Source organism: Falco cherrug, chromosome 5 (genome assembly GCF_023634085.1).
Source record: "Falco cherrug isolate bFalChe1 chromosome 5, bFalChe1.pri, whole genome shotgun sequence".
Lineage (NCBI taxonomy): Eukaryota > Metazoa > Chordata > Aves > Falconiformes > Falconidae > Falco > Falco cherrug.
The window spans coordinates 5,731,208-5,754,951 of record NC_073701.1 but is presented as its reverse complement, the minus strand read 5'-3'; the positions used below and the strand labels follow the sequence as shown (position 1 = coordinate 5,754,951).

Genomic DNA, 23,744 nt, shown 5'->3' with positions numbered 1-23,744 from the left:
GCAATGCTTTTAGTTGCTTTTTATATGAAAGATTCCCATGCTTTTTAGCATCTTTGTTGCTTTTCTCTGCACTCCCTTTAAATCTGTAAATGTCCTTTATGAGATGAGGTGACAAACACTGTACTCATTAGTCCAGAAAAGGCTGTACTTCTTTACACATATTTTTAGAAAGGCAATATTTCTTCTGTTCTGCTCCTCATCCCAGTCCTTACGCACACCAACGTCTTGGCATTTTGAAGACAGCTACCCAATGAGCACTGATGACTGCAATGACATCCAGGTCTGTTGTGGACTTGGGAGTTCTCCTTTTTGATAAGGCACAGCACAAATACTTTATTCAGCCATATGATGGTCAGTGAGACTGGGCAGTGGCCAAGAGAACCAAAGAAAATGTTGGCAGTGACAGGAGGCTTACAAGTCAAGCCACTGGCATCAGCTCTGTCGGATAGGTTCTACCTCTAGTTCTGGATCTCCCAAAGACCTGTGAAAGACCAACTCATGCAAGCTCAATTTGAACAGGTCTCTAGCCACAATATATTTCTCAAGACTGCTTTCATGCTGCAAGCTTGAATTAAAGGAGGGCTTCCTCATTGCCTAGCTTTCTTCTCTGTTGGTGGTGAATGTCTTTCAGGCAGAAAATAGAGGAGACGGTTAAGGAGAATATATGGGGGAAAACTGAAGGATGGAGAGTGCTGCTATTGTCTGCTTAGCTGTTCTCTGAAGGGGAGTCTGGTCTGGCTTTGCAGATTGCTAGAACTATGACTTTCTTCCTAGTTCTGTATTCCATGCTAAAGGTTCCCTTTGCATATCCTTTAGCTCTAATGGCTTGTACCATATAAAGAACCTTGGCTTTATCATCACCAAATGTGCATGTGATCTGTGGAAATGTTGTTGGTTTGGGTTTTTTTTTGGTTTTTTTTTTTCCTTTCCGTGTCCTTAGCTACATCACTGTCAGCATGGGACACTGGAACAGACCAGAAAATCTCAGCTGAGGTCCTGGCAGCCAGGACCCCATGTTGGACACCTGCCCTTTGCAGGGCTGCAGAGTAGTCAGGAAAAGAACTGTGGTAACCTGGGCAGGGCTCGGAGATGTAAAGGAAAATGCTCTTCTCCTAATGACAGGAAAAGTGAGACTCAAGGCTTCATGTAAATAAGTCTTAGATAGAGGTCATAAGGTCCCAATTATCCACTGTTCAAAGGACCACACACTTGCCAGCTGTACCTTGAGGCAATAGCAAATGACTCCTCTTTTCATTATGAAAGAAAGCAGAAGGTGGAAGACACTATTCAACTGCTCCATCTTCCTTCAGCAAAACACAGTAATTGGTAATGCTAGTAATGATAATCGGACATTACCTGTAACCTACAGGGCTTAATGAAGAAGAAAATCTCTCTGACATTTGGAAGAGCATCCAAATCCCAATGCTAAAGTGGTGCAGTGCTGCAGAACCATAGCTGGCAATGCATTGCACATACAGGGAAAGGAAAGGGAGAGCAGGAGCGAGAGCTGTGACCAGGCTGCAGGAGCATTCCCCGGTGCTGCTGACTTTGGCAGAACCATCTCAGCAGCTGTGAGAAATGTTTCAAAGACCTTACTGGGTAGCCATTTGAAAAGATGGAAGATGAAATAAAGTAAAAGTAATTTACAGTTGGTATGGTGGAAAGTACTTTTAAAATCCCCTTTGCTGTTCTTAAAGGCTTTGGGTACCCATTGATCTGGAAAGACACAAGCCTCTCAGAGGGTGGTGTGAATGCAAGCTCGTGTGGACTATGTCCATAACTGCCTAGTTTTTACATGAATCTAGGACTCCATTCCCTCACTAGGTGCGGGCTTAGTAATGAAAAAGTATGTATTCTAGCTTAGGCACCCTGTGTTACCTATCCCAAAATTTCTCTTCCAAGCTCCCCTTCTTCCTTCCTCCCATCTTTTACAGCCTGATTGGAGACAATGCTCACCAGCTGTAGCTGCAGCTACAGGGCTGAAACCTAAGTCACTACTTGTGGAAGGCTAGGATTTCACCTGTGATTTCAGCATCACTGTTGTAAGCAATTAAAAGTAATCTTCAGTCATCAGTGCTGAAACAAAGCATACGCCACAGGAGACCAAGCCCTGGGCTGGACCCTGCCCTACTGCACTTCAGAAAGACACCTGAGTTGAAGTAGTCTGTGATCTTAATCTTGGATCTGTTCACAAATGGTTTGTGTGTTTCTTCCCCTGGAAGGGACTGAGCGTGATATTGTAATATTGGTCTTTTGCTTTCCCTTGTGGTCAGAAGGGATGGAAATCCCCCGCATTCACAAGGTCTGACCAGAGGGTTGCTGTGAGGTTGTCTTCAGTAGGGCTGCTGCAATTTATACGAGCAGCAATTCTGTCTGGCTCTTTGCATTCACAGTCTGTCATTCAACTGGTAGACCAGGAATCCAGATGATGAAAGCGCAGTGAAGGAAGTACCTACTTTATTGCCAAACAGTGTGCAGGCATGACTGCCACCTAGATCTCCTAACCCTGTACCACACCTACTCCATCCTGCACATGTGCCACATTACAGCTCCTAGTGCTCAGCACGGACATTCAGGGTGCTGCAGGTTTGCAAGTGTTTGAGAGATCCTTCAGCAGTGTAAAGGGTTTTGGCACAGGCATTTAAGCTTATCTTTGGGGATGAAGGTACTCTTTGCAGAAACCTATCCCACCACTACTGCCAAGCCTTAAGAGGGAGACTTATCAGTGTGGCCAAACATGGTGCCAGGCACAGGGACTGAACTTGACCTCTTGTCCATGACGAAACCTCTCCCAAACACACCTGAGGCCAAGCAGGAAGCCAGGGGGAATAAATACATAGCACTGCTGCTGAGCAGCACCACTTCTCTGGATGAACAGCAGGCTTTGGTCTCAAGGGATACTAACCCAGCACTGTTCACTGCACTCAATAAAGAGACACAAAATGAGAAAGAAAACGCTTCTTTCTGACTCAAGCTAGAAACCTTCTTTGTGGCTGAAGCCAAATGACTGTGGGAAAGATGGATGGAGTCACTGATTTTTACTTCAGGGAAGAAGGAGAAAATTCCAGCCATTCCTACCTGATGTAGCATGCAACTGCTTTTTGTCCTCATCTCTAGCAAAACACATACACGTGTTTTGCCACAGAGAGGAGTCACGCCTAGCTGCAGTTCAAATCACCTCCATGCAAAGGCTTCTGAGTCCTAGTTGGCTGGAATTTTTCTTTGCAACTCTGTCTTTCATTAAAAAATCCTTTAATTTGTCAAAGCCAACCATGCTGTACCAGAAATGATGGGGTTTGTAGATTAAAGTAGTGAGAGAAACCTTTGCTTGCTTTTGGAATAGCTAGCGCATGAGAGTCAGGTGCGCCCTGAATGGGACAGGAGACAAGATGGGCCTATGCCTTTACCCTAGGAAACTGAAATCCAGTGAGCTTTGCAAGCAAGCTGTTGGGCTGCTAGATGGTTTCCCCTGATCTCTACTGCTGGAGCTGTTCCACTTTGTATAAATTATTTATTACTTGCTGGAGCCAGGATGTGGAGTTTGGTCTCCCCCGTTCCAGATGAGTGCCCTCAGCACCAGTCTACAGAGTCCATGTTTTCCTCTGGCCCAATGAATATTTAATGTTTTATGGAAATGGAACAGCTCCAGCAGGAGAAGAAGAGTAAGAAGGACATGTTCATTCATGTGGATATCTCACAACATTGCTCTGCGACCAGCAGGCAGGACCTGAGCCAAGGACCTTTACAGCAAATAAAATCAGCCAGAGGACCAGAGGAGACAACATGAGCATGAAATGGTGGGGTGCCACTTCCTATGCCTCAGTGCAATTTCAGAGTAATTTCAGAGCAGCTCAGGCCTGGTGGGTTCATGCCTCAGATAAGGCCATCTTCTGTGACAGCTATTACCAAAGTGATGGTGCACAAGCCGAGAGTATGGGCTGCTCCACCTCAGCCAAACACTTAGAAACTCTGCAAGTGGGATCTGTGGTAACCCACAGCCTCTGTAGACCTCTGCAGAGCTGGGCTTCATAGCAGGCTTTGGCTACACATGGGAGAGTGGCAGAGCAGCTTGGCCCCGCAGCCGAGGCAGGGCCACCTTGTCTGGCAGCATTAGGAAGGGGACAGCCACAGCAGTGCTGGTGTGTCTTTGGGTGAGGGAGAGAAGCCTTGTCGTTGTAGGCTAGCTCAGCAAAGAGCTGTCTTAGCACCCCATAAGGGTACTTTTTTCCACCATAGAGCTTTGACTTTGAGATTGACAACCCGGACATCCCTTCTGTGCCAGGGTGTTAGGTGATGCAGCCCGGCCTGGTGCTGCCACGGCACAGCTGGCCGCGCACTGGGCATGGGGCTGCTTCACTGTGCCCCTCTGAGGTCTCCCCAGCGTTTGCAGCTGCCCCACTGGGTGCCCTCATGTCAAGGCTGAATTCATTACCCGCATGACTGAATTGTTATTATGAAAAGCCAATTAAACCGAGATGGCTACTGTGGGACAGATGCACCGGTTCGCTTGGCGCAGTGCTCAGAAAGTTCAGAGGCTGCAAAGTCCCTCCTGAACTGGGAGAAGATCAGGTTAAAAAAAACAACAAACCACACACACCCCCCAAAATTTCCAGATTTGGATTAAAATTGGTATTACTGATGCTAGCTGCTGCCACCTTCACAGGGAAGACTGCCACTAGCAACAAAAGCACTTGAGAAAGGTTTTCCACCTAGCTCCTTCTGTCTTTCCCCCTGTGCAGCTCGGCTCTCTGAAAATGGCCAGTGCCAGGCACAGGGCTGCCCTACACCCTCCTTCAGGGCTGAGCACCTACTGGTCAGGCTTCACCACACCTCTGGTCACAGAGTTCTCTTGGGGCAGAGGGGGTGACTGTGTAGTCCTACCTCCCACCTTAGGTCAGGCTGTGGCTTTTCACCTCCCAGCCCTTAGGCTTTCTCACAAGCGCCCAAGGGAGGAGGCAACGGACTGAGGAGGATCTGGCCTTTGCAGTATCAGCTGGGGAGAGTGTCCAGCTGCCCACCCAGTTACGCAGGATGGGTGCTGGGCTCCTGATCTTTCCATCCCTGGAGGACTGTGATTAAGCAGCCCCAGAGAGGGGATTCTGGGCAGAGGGGAGGGTTGCTCTGCACCAGCAATGCCACTCTGCGCTGTCTTGAAGTGGGGATTTCCCCGCAAGTGCTCATAGTTCAAAATACCTTTTCCTATGTCCAGGCTGTCGTAACGTGTGCGATGACCTCCTCCTGTTGAAATGAAAAGCAAAGGCTCCCAGGAGCCTCAGTGGGTACGGCATTAAGCCTGAACTGCCTCCTAGAAAGCAGCAGCCGTGTTTCAGTGCCCATTTTGCACAAAACACATTGGGATCCTCCATGTGTGCACACCAGCTGTGCATATAGGAAATATTAGCAATATCTCTGATGCAAAGAGCTGGTGGTGTTGATGTTGCAACTGCTGAGGATGGTTATCAACAAGATGGCTGTGGAAGGCCTGACAACAGGCACTTAATTCATTTTAGCATCCAGTTTGCAGAGCCTTGGTGTATGATGATGGACAGAAACAAACTAATGATCTCTAAATGAAATTTCTCCTTCATTTAAACACAAAATGGGAGGATGGCAAAGGGAAGGAAAAGAGACATTTTATATCCTCTCCTTGATTGTAACTCCCTGCCTTCAGCTAGATCAATATCATTTCTGCTGGAGATGGAGGCTGCCTCTGGTTTCCATGGCAATCTGGTTGTTGGAGGCTCGCAGGCTCCATGAATCCCCAATTTATCAGCCTTCTAGGCTTTAATAAAGGAGACCAGCAGTCAGGCAGCTTATGAATGGCACATGTCTTTTGGGCTGGGGGCAGGGAGGCGGGAGCATGGTTTGTAGTAAGCTGCAGCAATTTGTTTTCCTGCCACCAACAGCTGAAGGGGGAGGAGTACAAGAGGAGGAGCAGTGCATTAATTCTGGATGCACTGAAGGAATTTCTAGACCTTTTTTGCTGCAATTACTGAAGATTTCCTTCTCTGGCCTCTTTCCCCTGGCCAGCTTTACCAGGGCAGAGGATGAGAGCAGCCCCACAGCTGGTCCTGTGTGATCAGCTCTAGATGGAGAACCCAAAGGCTCTAGCACTCTGCCTGTTTCCTTCCTCTCCTTAACCCTCCTTATTTCAGGATCAGCAGTGCGTGAACGCCAGCAGTCTGCCACGGTTTTGGGTTCATTTTTATCCCCCTACTGATCCTACCACAATTGCCAGGCTCATCAGCGGAGCTGTAAGATGGGCAGACCTCTGAGGATCTGATCTGTCTATCAGACTTCTGTCACTTGCTATGCTATCCTCTGTGCATCTGTCAGACCTCTCCAAACCCAAACCTCCATCCCCAAAGTGCTGTAAGCTTCGCTCCCTGAATTAATTACTTTGCTAGAAATGGCCTGGCTGTACAGGAATCACTATCAGTCACTTCAATAGGCTGCATTTTGCTCACTTGGCCATGATCTGCTCAGGGTCTTCTCATTTATTCTTATCGTTCCTTCGATTTCTCCCCTGTGATCTCACAGGGCAGCCACCCTAAAGAGGCTGAAGAATAAATGGATGTATCTTATCAAGACCTTATTCTTCTGTCCCCTCACATGCCTTCTGTTTCTAAACCATTCTCCAGAACCTAACACAGCAAGGGGGAATAGATGGGTGACACAAAAAAATACTGTTGCATGAGATGGGGACATCCTGTTTTCAAACGCGTATGCCAAGATTAGCTGCCAACTGTTACATTCCACAGCTGGAAGCAAGTAAAAACCTCTATATTCAAGCTGTTTGAATCACAATGTATTTAAGGAATTAAGATTAGCCCTTCTGGTCTGCAGGACCTACGTGAATCAACAGGGGCAGGGGAGAAGAGCAAAGAACAATTATGGATTATTTCTTAGGTTTTCCTCAGGTGAAGTAAAGAATGCCTTTCTTCTACCTGCCTTCTTGTGATGGTTGAGGGTGGGGGGATATATTGCTGAGATTGCTATATCTCCAGTTTTGGCCTGAAATTAGGACTTTGTGGAATTTCAGTAATCACAGGCCCAAGGCATCACACCTGTGAAAGTGCTGCTGTGTGCAGAGTGGCTGCTTGGGATGCTGGAATGAAGAGCCAAGGTGACTCAGGCTCCTGGGCACACCACAGGGTTTTATGTGACCACAGCCCAATTCTTCACACTTTGCTCAGATAAAAGCTTTTACTTTCTTCACTGTGATGCCAAAAAGATAAAATACCTACATGATTGTGAGTTAGGCCATTGTTGTGGTGATGAAGACCAGATAAATACATTGCTGGCCACCTGTTGCAATGTGGAAAGGTCACAATGGAGACAGCTCTTGACTTGACAAAGGTCTGGGTTCATCATAAATGTATGATCTGGATATTATATCCTGGTTTATCTTATATATCCAGGTACAATCTGGATATTGTATCTGAAAAGACCAGTACACTGTTTTGCTGGAAAGTCAAGCAGTGAATAATAAGAACTGTGGTCTGAGTGTTTGCAGAGGCATCTTTGACTCTGGGTTACCCTTTCTGGGGAGACAGAGAGGCTGGTAGCTTGGAGCGTCTCCTGAAGGGAGCCTTTCTACTCCAGCAAGGCAGCTGAGCAACTGACTGGGAATCAGATCAACTCTGACCCCAGCTGATGGCAGGGGAGACCCTGCACAAGTCACTTCCCACTTCTTCACTGTAAAGACCACGGAGCCTTGGCAGGATCTCTTGAGGTCAGCACCATTGACATTGTTTGGCAGAAGGCCACTCAATACCAGTGCAAAACACCTGCCTCCAAGGCACCCTCATCCCAAAAGGGCTATTTTACCTCCCTTTTGGCCACTGTCCTACACAGCATCCTACTTGCCCACCACTTTCTGGTGCAACAAATCATCCCCACAGAAGCACCGTGACAGATCACACTGCTGCCAGGTGGGAGCACCCTGTCCTCACCGGAGCTGCACTTGCTTGTGGCAGTGATGGTGGCCAAGAGAAAGGCATTGCTAAAGGAGATCTCACTGTCTGAAAACTTTACCACTCTGGCAGGCTTCTTCCAACCCCAGCTGGATTGCAGTTGCCCAGTTATAGGTTCTGTACACAGGAGGTTTGGGCCAAAATTGCTGTTAATAGGCAGGAGTCAATGACCAGCCAGCAGCAGGCATGTCATCTGTCTCAGTCCTCAGGCCTGACTCTGTCCATAGATGTGGAAAGGAAACAGAGGTGAAAGAAAGGAGAGCTACTTCTTTCCCATTCTCCAGGAAGCAAAAATATTTGCAAATGTAGCTGTAACAGGGTTAACACCTCACATTTACAAAGAACATCCTCCCTTTTCTCTCTCCACCCCTCTTTCTCTGGGGACCTCACTGCTCCCTCCCATCAGCCAAAGTTGGGGAGTTTCCCTGGCAACCCGGCAGCTGGTGTCTAGACACTGTGAAAGATGCTTTGCAATGGAGCTGCGAGCCTGATTCCCCTCGGAACCCCCTCCCCACCACTGAACACCCTGAGCATCTCTCCCACCGCTCCCTCCCTTTCCATCTACTGCGCACACGGATGCCAATGCAGGGTGGGGTTTCCGTGGTGGTGCTGGGGGAGGAAAGGTGTGGGGTGGGAGGAGAAGGAGAGGAAATCCCTAAGCCACTGGGTCTTCAGCCTGACAAAGCACAAAGGCAGCTGGGGCGACAGAACTGGGGCTGGCTGTCCTCTGAGGATTTAGCAGGATCAGAAAAAGAGGCAGTCGTCCAAGCTTGGACCAAAATCATCACCCGTGGGACTGGCAGAAGTTGGGGGGTTTCTCTCTGCTAAAGCAAGTGAGGTTGGCGTACATGGCGCTGAAACAGAGATGGCATGGGCCAAGAATATGAGGCCCAAACTACCATGTATTGTGGCTGTATTCGTTTTTTTCTTTTAATCTTAACAGGCTTGTTTGCCTGCTTCTTTCCAGTAGTTACTGGGCAATTTCCCAAGCTTTCCTGCCTGCTGCTTGCAGTGGGGACATCTCTTCCCACCACCTTGTGGTAGAGTTTGCCAAGGTTACGCAGATCTTCCAGGTACCGTGTGCCTACCAGGACCCCCAGGACTCACAGGAACCAGGTGGTACCCTGGGTCTGTAGTGAGTGGGGGATTCACCAGGGTTTTCGGAAAAATCATGCAAGTCAGTCCCCTGGACCAGCCACAGCCACTCACCTGAAACAACCAATTTCTTCATTTCTCAGTGTTTTGCTGGGCCAGCATAAGTGTACCAGTTTGCAGATGCAGCAAGTGGGGAGGGCGTAGGATTTTAGCACTGCATATGACGCATCCTAGGGCTGACTGCAATGGGCTAACTTGGATCAGGAAGAGAACTGTATAAGCAACAGCTCTGAACCTGAAGTGCATCTTGTTTCAGCAGTCTTTTAGACCTACCATCGTCTGCCTGGAATCATCTTCTGGCTGGCTAGAAGGACAGATGGATCGGGACAGATGAATCAAGCTGTGAAGCCTGGATCAAAATCTGTATACAAATGTCATTAAAACTAAAAGAGGCTCAGGTCAGGGATTTTAAATGGGGCCTTCCAGTGCTCCTTACCCTCCAAAAAATGTCACTAAACAGAGTCATCTCTGGGGCAGACGAGGTCTGCTTATAACAGGGCAGGAAAACTTGGATTAATATTTGGGAGCAAAGAGGAGACCAGATGAGGCACAGGTTTTCAGTTCCATCTCTGACCAAGCTCTGGTTGGCAGAGGACAGAGAGAGAAAGGACTGAGCATGACAAATGCTAGAGAAAGAGCAGCGGCTGACTAGATCTGGGCAGTACTTTAGCATGAAGGCATGGGAGAGTTCTAGCTGCACAATCAATATCAGCAATAATTATGCAAACAGTGGGAAAGCAGCAAAAGCAAAATCTCTGCCTCTGTAGTAGAATCCCCGAGTGTTGTGCAACTTCTCTTCCCTTGGCATTGGCTGTGATAATTCAAAGATCTGCACTGGAACCGAGACAAAAAGGAAAACAAAACCCAAGCCACCAGCCACAAAAGAAATGATCAGCAGAGAGGTTGCTGCTACTATGGTCATAAGCTGATGTCTGCTCTGATTTAATTAATCTTGGCAAGTCAGACGGGAGCTGGGCAGGTCCCAAGAGACAGTGTTTTACCCGGAAATCCACTCAACCTAATTTCACTAATGTAGGGCAGTGGAGAGACTTGGAGAGGAGCCTGCACGCTCAGCCATTAGAGCACAGCATAGGCAAAGGCAGCTGGAAGTACCACCATCCAGCAAAACTGCTGCTTGCGTGCGTGCTTCAACTTTACAGCAACCAGAGCTGCATGTGTTCAAGGCGTTTGCTTCCCAGCAGGGTTCACAGACATGACACTCACTTTTTCCAGGAAATAAATGGAGCACTGAAGGACAGGAACTCTCTTAAGACCCTATTTCAGCAAGGTTCTATAGTTCAATTCCATGTTGTTTCTCTTCCATGGGCAAGGCTGTTTCCTAGCAGGTAGCAGCTGGAGCTGTGGGTATGGAGCATGTCCCTGGCACAGGCCCTTCAGCTGGGAAGCAAACGCACTTCAGCCTCTCCCACCGCACAGCTCTATCGCTTAAGCAATTCTGCAGTCGCAGCTTAAGGTTTGTCTGAGGCTGCTCAAAAGGTTCCTTGACTTCGCTGCCCCATCCAGGATGCTAGATTGGAGTGAGATTGCTGTCAGCTCAGCTCGGAGATGCCTGTTTCTTTGGCAAAATTATCCCATGCTATAGGATGATTTGGACTGCAGCATAGATTTCAAAAGACTGAAACAAAAGGCAAAGCTGCAAACCAAGCTAAAATCTCAAAGCTGTGTGTGTGGGGGACGACCACAGGACTGGAATAAGCAGGAACAGTGCAAGCGATGACTGACATGCACTAAAACAACTGCAAGGGTGATGATCGCAAGCACAAACTAGGTGGTTTTTGTTGTTGGTATTGTTTTGGGTTCAGTTTTTTTGACCTAGCCATTCCTGCTTTATCCTTCAGGACAGATTTTATTTTTGGCCCCCTTGAGCTTCTTTTGCTTCATATTGCAGCTCAGCCTCCCCTGCTGTTCTGTTTCCTCCTGGCATGCACATGTTGTGTTCTCATTTTGTGAGTTTAGGCCATTCTTTTTGCTCTGTGGCTGGAATGCTCTAGAACAAACGTGGATATCTCCACGTTTTAGTTTGCTAAAGATGTAGGTGTTCCCAGGCTGCGACTCCTCTTGTCCTGAAGTAGGTATCTAAATAGGTCAGGTTAATAGAGTCCTAGAAAAGTCATGTTTATTTACACTATGTCTCTGTGTAGATGTCTGGAGTTAGGTAAGATGTCCATCCACTCCCACTTCAGCTTTCCTGTTTTGGGATCTCTTCACCATGCATCTTGGTGCTGCCCCAGTTCAGATCAATCTTAAGAAATAACTCACTTGTTCTCTCCCTTGCAAGTGGCCACAGGGCACTCCAATCTTGCAGGAGGAGATCTCATAGTGCTGGTATCTTCAGAAGGGAGGAAGGTTTAGACAGCTGGAAATGTGGCCACCCAGGATGAAATGCTTTTGTTCCTTAAGCAGGGGATAGGACATTTTGCATAAAAGCCCTGAATTCTCACCTGCTTTTTTGTCACCTTTTACACCTATTCCAACAAAGTGCAAAGTGAATGTAAAATACCACAGCTGTGCAGTTCTGTCTGTATAACTGCCTATTACAAACCAACAGGTGCAACAGCACCAGAGCACAAAGAATTGGAAAGTCAAGACTGGCATCGGGTATAAAGCGATGTAAGAAGTACTCTCTCTGATGTATGGAATCCCCAGGATAGCTATCTACTAATCTCCCCAGGGACAGCTTGCACTCCTTTGCTGAGACACTGAAAACTAGGCTGGAGAAAACCCCAAAGAACATACTGCAGAAATAGCCTGCATCAAACAAACCGGTGAAGAGTGAGTCAAACCGTCTCACCTCTCCTCGTGAATCAGAAGCTGCTGTTAACTGGCCCTGAAGTCAGTAGGGTTGTGCTGCATCGCTCCTGTTGCACAGGAAGAATCTTCTTTTCACTGCTATTGGTTTAGCAGTGCCAGTCTGAACTTTCTTTTTTGTGCTGGATTTTTTATGCTGTGTGATATTACTTCTTGCTAAAGTTCATTCCTGTATAACACCAGGTTGCTTCTTTTCCCTCATCCCAAAGATGAATGAAACACTGCTAAAGCTGCTAGGAAATAAGACAGCTTAGCAGGGTGTAGCAGTGCACAAGGGTATTTCCCCTTACTGCTTCAACACAATGCAAGGAAAAAGAAGGAAAGGGGCAGGCTGAATTTTCAGTGATAATTCCTGTTCAAAACAGTAAGACCTCTTGTTTAACCTTGGGACATCCACGGTCATGACAATTTGCTCTAGTCTGCCATGTGTCCAGCATTTGGTTTGTATGATTCCTCTCTGTTGACTTGGATACGTGGTGAAGTGACTTGAAATCCTTTCTGCTACTCCATGACCTCAGTCCAGGCTGTTTCAGCCACAGCAGAAATCAGTGCAGCCTCTGGGCTGCTTCAGCAGAGTCATCTGCTTACCACTACCTGCTCCCGGGAGAAGAGCAGCGGGGGCATTGAGGGACAGCCCCCCACCCCCCCAATTCCTCTGCCAGCCAGGGATCTCTCACAAGCACTCCCTGGAAATTAGGTTTGCCACTGTGGTGAGCCAACAGGGAACAAAACATGGCAGAAATTTGTCTTTCAACCTGCCTGCTTATTCTAATGGCCAGAGCGGCAGAGGGAATGTTGTGAACTACCCCATGTCACCAAGTCTGCCAGCTCCCCCAGCCTGAGTGCAACCAGATTTCCCGTCCATCTTGCTAGACAATTTTCAAGAGCCTGCCACTGTAGGAGCTGGACCCCACTTTCAGCTGCTGATGTAACAGGGGCATCTGTGCAACTTAGCGGTTTGCATGCCTTGGCCAAGGCATTCAGCGTCACAGCAGGTGAGCAGGACCTCCCAGTGTCTATCCCTGCGCTTGCTGCATTACGGGCCCTTCTGTTGTGCTGTCCTGAGGAGGCTGTGGGGACTGCCAGCTAAAATCTGTGCATATAAGACAGAGAAAGTTTTAATCATACAGAAATACAGTGTCAGGGCTTTTGTTCCTGAAGTCACATTGCCTATCCTTTGTTGCTCTTTCATTTATCTTGCATTTGCATGCAGAAAAAACAGAAATTCTGCCTTGCTAGAATCTGTCAGAGCTGCTGGCTAACAATAGTCTTTTGGCTCAGATTTAGGGGTAGATGGTCGTGCATTGGGATTCTACTCTCGGCTCTGTAATTCAATGCATCCCCTGCTATGAATGCCTTGGAGAGGAGCAGCATTAAAAGGACTCCTCTGCCTCCCCAGTGGAGTGTCATCAAGTCATTCAGGAAAATTAGCAAAACTAGGGGAAGTTGGCCTGCTTTGCCTTGCAACAATACTTGCATCCTATTTTAATCAGTAGCCTATTTTGTCTTTGCTTTGTGGTTATAGCTGTACCATATATAGAAGGAGTCCTTGAGTAGCATTCTGTTCAGCTGTTCAATATCAAGGGAAAGAAAGTCCACAGATGTTTTTGCTGACAGGGGGCTTGCAAGTACAGGGACTCAGGCCATGGGGATGTTCCCACAGATTTTTTTCCTTTTGGAAAATCAACAGTCAGAGTTTACAAAGACAAAAAGTGTTTGAAGATCCAGAAGAAGAGCCTTTAATGAAGATGATTCAGGATAGGAAGTTATATACATCATAAAGGTGATCCATGTGGAAGTGGTGCCTAGGAACATATTTAGAAGCTAGGCTAAAGAGCTGAGGGGGAGAGGGAACCAGGAATGCAGCACCTACTGCCAGTGTTGGAAGCAAATACAAGCCTGCCATCTGATGGCATCGCATGGACCAGGCCAAAACACGTGAACGGTGTCAGTAAGGAAAGTTTCACATCCCAATCAGCATTCTCAGAAATGCTAAACGTGGGTGTAAGGATGCTAATTCTCACAAACTAAGCACTGGCGCGTGAACATCCATATTGTTAAGCTGATGGCAGGGGCCGTGGCGTGATTTTTGCATACACCAAGTAGCTTTGCCCCAGACAGCTCCCAGACAGCCACCCTGTTCTGGAGGGTAAGAGAATTTAGCCACATGGGCATGAGCTGTGTGGTGCCAGCTGGCCTCGGGGCCAGAGAGCCTTCCCTGGCCCATTTTATTTGCTGGTATAACATAATCTGATAGCCCATCAGAGAAGCCAGAAACTGTCCAGGGACCCCACAGTACTCTCTGAGTGACCCCCAGAGATACAATGATGCTACGGAAGTATGTTGAGTGCCGGCATTGAGGTATGTGACATACCAGTCTTGTAGTCTGTCCCACAACACCCAGCCCTTCAGCACTGGTTTCTTTTCCCTGTTCCTTGATCCCAGGTCTCGAGTGATGCTGCTTGCTTGGCCTCTCCATGGTCTGTGTGTATGTGTGTGTGGGAGGTGGAGTCAGTGAGGAATGGGGAGAGATGGGGATGGAGCAGACCAGTCACTACAGGGCACTAAGACCCTTGTGCATTATTCTACCTTACAGCCCTGCAGCCCTGGGTGACCCATCACCTTCTCCTGTAAAATGCAATTCCACCCAGTGCATAAACCTTAGCGGCGTTTCTGAAAGAGACCTGGGAAGTATGTCAGTGTACTCTGATCTAAAGATGATGAGAGCTGGTCAGCAGGAGCTCAGAGACAATTAAATCCATCCTCCTGTGATGCAGGGGGCATGGTATCTCGGGCTCGATGAACCCAGCTGTAAGATCACGCCAGCCTGAGGGGCACTCCTTTCATTTGCCTTGTCCCTCCTGGCTGCCTCTGCCTTCCCCTCGGTTCCGATCCCCGTCTTGTTCGTTGTTGTCAGATTGCTCCTAGTGTTCATTTTAACTTCTCATGTGAACGGTGTGCCAGAACAAGGTGCCTGATGGACAGGCAGACCCAGCCTTCAGTTACGCTCATTGCTTCCCCCTGGGGCAGGTCTGTCTTCGAAGGGAGATTCCAGAAAACTGGAGAGATGTGACAGCCTCCCAGATGAAGGCTCCTGTTCTTGACGTCTAGAGACGTTCCTCTAGATCTCTGTTCAGTGTAAGAGAAGTCTTGAGTTACAGGTTATGAATTTTTTCCCTCTGGGTCCTGCAAAAGTTTCAAGTGCGTGTAGACTTTTTGTGACCTCTTTAAGTCTTGGCTGGGAGGATCAATAGCAGTAATTAGGGGGCAACAATTCAACAGTGGTTGGCACGGCTGATGGGTTCAGTAAAAGGGTGTGTGATCTAGCTGGTAAGCCAAGAGCCTAATCAGTGCACCTAATTAAATGACTGGTGGTTGCCTGCCGCAGCAGCAGTGAGCTAGGCAGCTCCTTCCAGTTGCATGTGCTTTCTGGCAGGGCTGGAGGTGTTTTGTGAGAGCTACACGCTTGCCTGCTGGGCTGAACCTTGGCACATTCTTTTCATGCTGCAGGAATGCCAGGGAGTTGAGACCTGGGTCACGTTGGGGAGAGAGAAGCCTGATGCCATGCAGTCCATCGCGCGATGGCTGTGTGCACGTGCAGGAGGCTCTAGCTCATGGCTGACTAACCCTGGACCATCTCTTTCCCCACTAGATGCTGTAGAAGAAACCAAACCTACTGAAAGTGCCCAGCAGGAAGAGGTGAAAGAAGAAGAGAGCAAGGCGGACCAAGAAAATGCCTGAACATTAAGAAATGACTCCCCATTGCCCCTCCCTCCCTCCCCCTATCCTCTATCCTTCCTTCCCACCCCAGTCTCGATCTCCCCCCTTCCTGCTCACATCTGTGAGCCTGTCCGTCCCTCTCCCATTCCCACTTAAACCCTTTTTCTCTCTGTGTGGCAAACATTTAAAGAAAAAAAAAAAAAAAGCAGGAAAAATCCCAGTCAAACAGTGTGGCTTAAACATTTCTTTGTTTCTTGGTGTTGTTATGGCGAGTTTTTTGGTAATGATGATCCAATCATTTTGGGAAAATTCTTGCACTGTATCAGAGTTCTTTGACCTGGCGCGTGCGTGTGTCTGTCTGCCCACCGCGAGCGCTCTCTCTCTCTCTCTCTCCTCTCTCTCTTCTCCAAGTGTGTGTGTGCGCAATGTTACGTTCATCCGAGGAGTCCAGACTTACCGAGTGAGTTAAAACAAAAGAGGGGGGAAAAAAAAATAATCCTTTTCTTCCTTTTTCAATGTGATGGAATGAACGAAAGAAAAGAAAAAGAAAAAAAAAAAGACCAAACCAAACAAACAAATGAATGAAAAATAATGCTAAACCCCAGTTTGTTTTCAGAACTAAAACAACAACAAAAAATGTGCCAATTAGCATAATGCTTGGCTCCAGGCTCCTTTTTCAAACTGAACAATAGTTATAATAAATGAGAATAATGATCATTAATACCACCGTGTCGCATTTCTATGCTGCTGTACATCCTGCTGGCCTGCGGTCTTTGGTGGGCCACTTCTTGCGTGGCCCCGCTGTGCTCTATGGCCACCGGTCAGTGACCAACCGCTCTGCTCTCCCTGGCACTGCTGAGGGGATTTTTAAGGGAAGCAGGCTTGGATTTTGAGTGAGGTGTTAGCACTGACTGGCATAAATAATGAAAGTAGTAAAATGAGTTTTAGGAAAAAAACAAAATAAGTGGCCCACTAGGAGTCCTCTATGCCCTGATTTGGTGTAGTATGGTGACCTTGGAGGGATGAGCCAGCCGAGGGACTGGCTTTGGTCCATGCTGAAGGTCCGACCCCTGCCAAAGGGTGCACCAAGGGCTGTGAGGGGACAAGGCACTGGGGCCTGAGCTCCCCCCCAGCAGCAGGGTGATGCTCACCCCATTGGGCTGGAGAAGTTGTTGAGTAGCATAGTGTGGCCCTCAAAAATGTTCTGTTTGGCAAAATAAATTGGGCCAATGCATTGAATAAATAGGCATGCGGGCAGGACAAGGTCTGGTGGTGTAACAGCCAGTTGATGGCACTTTGAGAAATACCTCATTGCCGCTCCCTGGAAAAAAGGAGGATGGTTCACCCAGCTCTAACGAGGGCCAAGGCTTTTAGCTGTCATTTTTTGGAGCCAGCTAAAAGCGTGCTGCAGGCTTGGTGCTGCGGGCAGAACACCACCTTGTCAATCTCCATTACTGCTTTCCATGGGATGTGGGATGTTCCCTGGTGCACGCCAACCACATGCCTGCTAGACCCAGCCTGTCCTGGTGGAGGACTGACAGACACCCTGCCCTGAGCCTGACCAGCCATCAGGGTCTGCTGTCCTCTTTATGAGCTGCCAGACAGAGCAGTTAAAATGTATTCAGGAATAACCGGGCTTTCATAACATCCCAGTTATTGCTCTGTCTCTGCCCTGATTATTATCGTGGGCTTTCCCACCAGCTTGCACGTGGTTTCCTGGCCTCATTGGCAATGACAGTCAGTGTACCCTGCGGGACTGCCGTACGATGCTGCAGGGCCTCGACTAAATTTTCCTCACGGCAGTAACACCAAAAAGATGGGTCTGGCTGACAGCCCCAAGGACCCTTGGTGGCTGATGCTTGGAGTGGCAGCCCCGTGGCCTTCAGAGGGCTCACCAGCCCTCCCTGCCCTGCTCCTTTGTTCTCCTCCATCTCTTTGTTGGAAATAGGGAGAAAAGATGAATGGTGTCTCCTCAGAGATGATCGGTTTGAACATAGACCGCTCACTGGAAGTGCCATCAAAATGCGTCAGGATTCATTTCCATGGGTTCCTGGCGTTGTGTAGAAAGAGAGAGAGAGTGGGAGGATTTTAAAAAAGAGAGGGAAAGAGAGTGGGAGAGAGACTGGACAGAGATTTTTAAAAACAGGGATTAGAGAGAGGAGGGGGGGAAAGATTTTCGAGTGGATAGATGGATGACAGGGAGAGAGAGGGGAGTATAGCTAGAGTCAGAAAGATTAGAGTGAAAAAGATGAGAGAGAGACAGGAAGAAATTAGATAATATGGAGCAATAGATGATTGATAGAGATAGTGAAATGTAGCTAGCTAAAGTAGATTAGACAGACTAAATAGGTAGAAAGATGGGCTGACTGACAGATAGGTATTGTGTCATACTTCATAAACGATATATATGCTAATATTCCCATGTCATGATGGGTGGTAAACCCTGAGACACCTTCCAGCCTGACCTCAATTCAGCAAATGTAGCGCGGACATCAGGCATTGCTTGGACCGTATGTCAGGTCTCACCACCCTGCCCGTTTCTGCCGCCACAGTGGCAGGGGGTGGGTGGTGTCTGGGGAGGGAGAGCGCTCTGACGGACACGGGGGGGGCGAGGCGCAGGGAGGAGAGGCGTAGAGTATGTTTGCTGTTCGTAGCACACGAGGTGCCCAGCCCAGCTCGGACGTTGCAGACGCCCCGTGTCTCTAGCATCGAGTCGAGAGAACTGAGGTTCAGCTCCCAGGATCTGTGGGAGAGGTGTTTGGGAGGAGGCAGGAAGGAGAGAGCACGGTTTTTGTTTAGCCTCATCTCCTGTCATGACCATTTACAAGAGTTTTCTTAAGGACTGTCTTGCCTGTTTCTGCAAAGACCATGTGGTCTCCCTGCTCTTCTTGACTTCAGACCCCAAGCTTTTCATCTTGCCTCCACTTTACTATTACTATTTTTAACTTTATAAGGAAAAGAAAACTGCCTCTCATGTCTTTGTGGACATAGGCCTTCCTCCCTCCTCAAAAAACAGAAACATTTTTCTCTCCCCAGGGATGTTTTATCTTTGTATTTCGCATGTTGCCTCCCCCTTGGCTGATGGTTGGGGCATTGCGCGTGTTTTGTCACCGTTTGTAAGAACATACTTTGCCATGTTGCTTAGAGAACAAAGGGTTGGGTTTTGTGTTTTGGTTTTTTTCCCCCACAAAGAGAACGGGGTATGTGGTTACCAACTGCAAACCTAAATAATTTAAATACTAATTCCTCTCCCTTGGTTCCAGTTTAAAATTACTAACTGTAACCAAGCACCCCCCTATCTTTCTTATTGTACCGTGTCCTGATCCTGCCAGAGAGTCAGGGCAAAGAGAGCGTGAGAGAGAGCGCACAGACAAACCCTGCCTTGAGCAGGCAGGAGTTTAATGTGCGATACACAAGATTTGTATAGGAAGCCGGGCTGTCTTCAGGGTACAGGAAGAGAGCAGAGAAAAGCATTTGGATTTCCTTGAGTTGCCTCTTCAGCCAGATTGTAAAAGGCTAAAAGGAAACAGTATAAAGGATGTAGCATAGGACGGAAACTGGAAGGAGAACAGGGGTATTTAAGGAGCGATTTTTCTAGCCGGATATCGAGTGAGCTGAGAGGAGCACAAGAGGCAGGAGGTCCCAGAAGTGGAGAGTGGAGCAAAGAGTATCCAGCAGGTTAGTTGGAGCTTTTCTACAACCAACACAAATTCCCCAGGGAGTATCTATCTAATCCTCTCTCCCTGAAGAGGATATAGCTTTGCCTGGAGGGGTCTGTGGTTGTTACTTGATGTATGGAGAGGGAAGGGCATGTCAGAACGACTCACACTGGGAATACGGTACCTGACCTCATGTACAGTGCTGTGGAAATTCAGCATCCGGGAGGGGCTTCTTCCATGCCTCCGTAGTAAGATATGCTAGTGATCCACATCTATAACTTAATGCTTGTACCAGCTGTAGGCCAGCTCTTGACATTTCACCTCATCTAGACTAAGCCTTGGAAAAGTATAGAAAATCCCAACTTAACCCCCTCAATGCAGTAGATCATTCTCATGAATTCCATCTGCTTTGCAATGCTTGTGCCATCCACAGACTCTCTGCATTGCTAGCGTGTAAGAACCCACAACCCTTGCAATAGTTGCATCAGCCAAGAAGCTCCACCGTGAGGTGAGCCACATTCCAAAGGGAGGGGAAGGGCATCCTGCTGAGATCCCTTTGGACCCAATGTTTTCCAAACCCAAACCCTAATGCAGCCCCGTGAGAGGCCTTAGCTAGAAGGAACTCACCTATGGTGACAACATAACACCATCGCTTGGGGAACATGGTACACTACATGAAAGAAATGGCCATGACTGGAAGAGAGGGGTTTAGAAAGAAAGGAAAGAAGAAAAAAAGGGAAGAGGGAGTTCATACCAAGCTCCCCAAAGGAGTTATTTCTTTTTTCTGTGGTCTCCGAACGGCAGACTAGCACGTGAGGCTCTTTGTACTGAAGGTCTGGTGTTTGTCATAGGTGTCTTTAGGAAGGAAACAGAGCGGCTGTGGTTTGCCGAGGTGGAGGGAAGGGTCTGAATGAATGTTTCCGTGGCCCCTCTTGGCTGAGAAGTCCGTTTGGTGGTCACCTGCAGCTCAGCGATGCGGGCAGTGGTGGTGGGGGTCCTCTTCCAGGCCTGTGCTCAGATTCCCTGCTTTTCCGCATTGCCACATTAGCACTTTCACTGGATATTTAGAGCACCTCAGGACTGGTTCTCCTCTCGCTCACACCGGGGTAACTCAGGAGTCGCTCCACTGGAACCAGTGGTGTTAATCTGGTGTGAAAACAATGCGAGAGGAGGATTCAACTCCTCGGGGGGGGATTTTCCAGGTCCCCGAGGGGGAAAAAAAATCAATGGGAGTTACATGTCTAACTGCCACTTGTGCCTGTGAAAGTCTGCCCCTTGTCTACCCATATGTATATAGGGTACAGTTTTCAGAATAACCTAAGTGACGCGGGCACTTGAGAGCACGCATTTCACTGGCTTTCAAAGAGACGAACGCTCCTAAGGCCCTGATGCTGAAGGATGTCCAGCCTCCTCTCCGCGGTGAATTTGGGGTCTCAGGCCCAAAATTCTCCAGTCATTTTCCAAAATGGAACTGAAGATCATGAGTCATTTAGGTGGTCCTGAAAGCACTACCCTCTATCCATTTTTCAGGGTGTTGATCTCAGGTCATGTGCGAGCCTGCATTCTTACCTACAATGCTTTATTACTACATTCCTCTGTTGAGCAATACTTGGAAGAAGAGGTGAAGGTCGAGATTTGCAGAACAGGCTAGTGACCCCAGTGGCTCATGTCTGGAGTGACCAACTTGAGAGACACCTCGCTGGGGCCCAGTCCACAGGTCCCCTGTATACTCTGAACATCAAGATTCATGTATTACACACCCAGAACCACTGGTCACATCCAAAAAAAAAATTAAAAAAAAAATCCCAGCCTGAGACCTACACTACTCTCACAAAAGAAAATCCTAGGTGAACCGTTCATCCAATAGCTTGGTTTTTCTGCTCATGCCTGTTCCCAATGAATGAAACATATCCCTGTTTATCACCTAAGCCCTATTTTGAGGAGTTACACTGGCATACAGCTGAAGTAACACAGTAGTAAATCGGGGCCTGAAGAAGGTGGCTACAGCCTAGAGAGTATCAAGAACTGTGATGTGTCTGGAAGCTAATAAGAGCAGAACTTGACGATTAGAGCGGCCCATTTCCGATGCTCTTGTGTGAGGATCTGGAAAGAGTCTCTCACTCATTGTACTTGTGCATTATGAATGTGTCCATCTGCAGAGATCTAATGTACACATATGTCCTGAATATTGTCCTAAGGTTGCAAGCTTCAAAAAATGAGCAGAAAACATTCCCAAGAAGTGAGAATAATACAGATGTCTGTATTTGAAAAATTGGTTCAAATAAAGTCTCTCACTTATAGATATGTGTAGTTGTGTGCGGTTATTTGCTCCAGGAATAGTAGTTTCTCCCTTGTGCAGGTTTGCAATGCTTTTCTGAAAAAACTCATTCCATTCTCCCTTGACCTTCTCAGTCAAGGCCTGTTACTGTGGAAAGAAACACTTTCTACTTTTAAGTCCCATTACTGCAGAAAGCAACACTTTCTACTTATTCTGTCTGGGTAAAAAGCTGTGTTAAAAGGAAAGGGTGAAGTAAAAGGCCTGCTATGTTTTTACTGTTGTTAAGTATCTATTGAGGTAGAAAATACAGGCCTGATGCGAGATGCGGTGACCCTGTGCAGAATTACTAGGTATTTTTATAATAAGAAAGAGAGATGGCCGCAGATGCTCTTGGCCCAGGAAAGGCTGTCTAGACACTGCCTGAAACCAGGCTGAACCGAGGAAAATTGTGCTTCGGCACCACTTATCTACAAAATATCCACGGCAAAGTGCTGGGCTTGGGATGTTCCAAGCAAGGGAATCTCCTCGGGTGTAGAAATGGTGGTGTGGGTCACCATACAGTAAAGCACTCAGCATGTTTAAGGAAAAGAGTACAAAATGGAATAAATTTTCTTTTAGACAATTAGGTGACCTTGTGCAAGTGTGTCTAAATCCAATCCCTCATTGGATTTAAAGCTTCAGGAGTTCACTGGGTGACTCCAGAAGTTTTTGAGATGGGAATATATATTTCAGCACCTAAGAAGTCCCACCAAGATATTTCCCTCAGTATCACGTTTGTGCCAAGCACAATGAAATATAAGGAGCGCAGCAATCGCTGCCCAAGCTGTGCTAGGCTGCTGACTTAATGCTGTGCTCTAGCTGTCAGCAACTCAACACCAGAGCTGAAATCAAGCATTTTTATCACATCTATTCATCCCAGGAAGCTTTGCAACCACTATTTAGAAATCACTTGCAACTCCTCTCTGAAATACAGCAGCTGGCTTAGCAAGGGCCCAGGAAAATTCCTGATGAGGCTCCAAGGAGCTGCCTGGGAAACAGAGCAGACCTCAGCACCTCACATGGGTTCTGGACAAAGTGCCAATTTACAAATGAAAATGGCACAATTAGATGTCTGTATTCTCACATGTAATCATCAGTTGCCCTGTGGCTTCTCCAAAAAAGGCGTGGACTCCAGCTTGTGTGCAAACAAATATTTAGCATTCAAAATCAAGTGGTTTCAATTAGCCACGTTGCTAGATTGTGGGGTGCAACCCTGGCAGAGTGGCTCTGCTTCAGTGGGGCAAAACACCTGTAAATGGGGAGCCAGGGGCTTCCCTCCAAGTAAAAAGTTGCCTTTGGGTAGCAAGGCTGCCTTGCACTCTTTTGCACAGCGGTGAGGAGGCAAGAGGCTGAACGGTTGCCCCATGGCACGTGTGCCAGCTGAAGCACTCAGCCCAACGTAAACCTCTGCCAGAGACTTTCTAACCAGGCACACAAAGCTCGTTGCACGTGATTTCCAGTGTCACGCCCTTGCCACTGTAAGCTGGAAAGAAACTTTCTGCCTGAATCGTACAAAGTGACCCGTGACCCACCTTGGGTGCTTGCCATCACCTCTCCGCCCAGGTGAGCTGCCTTTGGGTTGCTGCTTACATTCATGGGTGCACCGACAGCCTTTCCCGAGGTTCTGGAGGCATGAGCCAGCCACGTGTTCCCAATTCCTGTGGTGGTCCCCTGGCTTCGCCCTCACAGGGCTGGGGGAAGACCTTCTCTCCCTGGGGAAACCACAACAGGAGCATCAGGCTTCCCTGGGGTTTGACAATGCCAACAGCTGCATGGCAGACCTGCAGCCTTCATTGCTCTGCTGAAGCCGCCGGCAAAAGGCGGGTGTTTCTCATAGGATCACTCCCATTTCTAAGCCTGCTATCCCTCACCCAGCAGGCAGCGTGCAGCACCCTGTAACAGACATTTACAGTCTCCTAATCCGCTACACTTTGCCCTGTTTTACCGCTGTATACGGAGCTGGCATCCAGTCTGACAAGGGCTGCTGCCCTCTGAAGACGAGCAGAAAAAGCCAGACAAAGGCAATTACGCACTCCTGTACCTAAGATCACTTTTGTTCATTAAAAATGAAATTATTTTTCCCCGTGT

At 47.9% G+C, this 23,744-nt stretch overlaps 1 protein-coding gene across 1 annotated transcript in view; it reads left to right on the top strand.

The window, feature by feature from the left end:
• Positions 1-21,639, top strand: part of GAP43 (growth associated protein 43) — a 61,377-nt gene extending 39,738 nt beyond the window's left edge. The window contains exon 3 of the mRNA XM_005433339.2: positions 15,613-21,639. Coding sequence (XP_005433396.1) covers positions 15,613-15,701 — 89 coding nt within the window. The 3' untranslated portion in view covers positions 15,702-21,639. The remainder of the gene's footprint in view (positions 1-15,612) is intronic.
• The last annotated feature ends 2,105 nt before the right edge of the window (positions 21,640-23,744 follow it).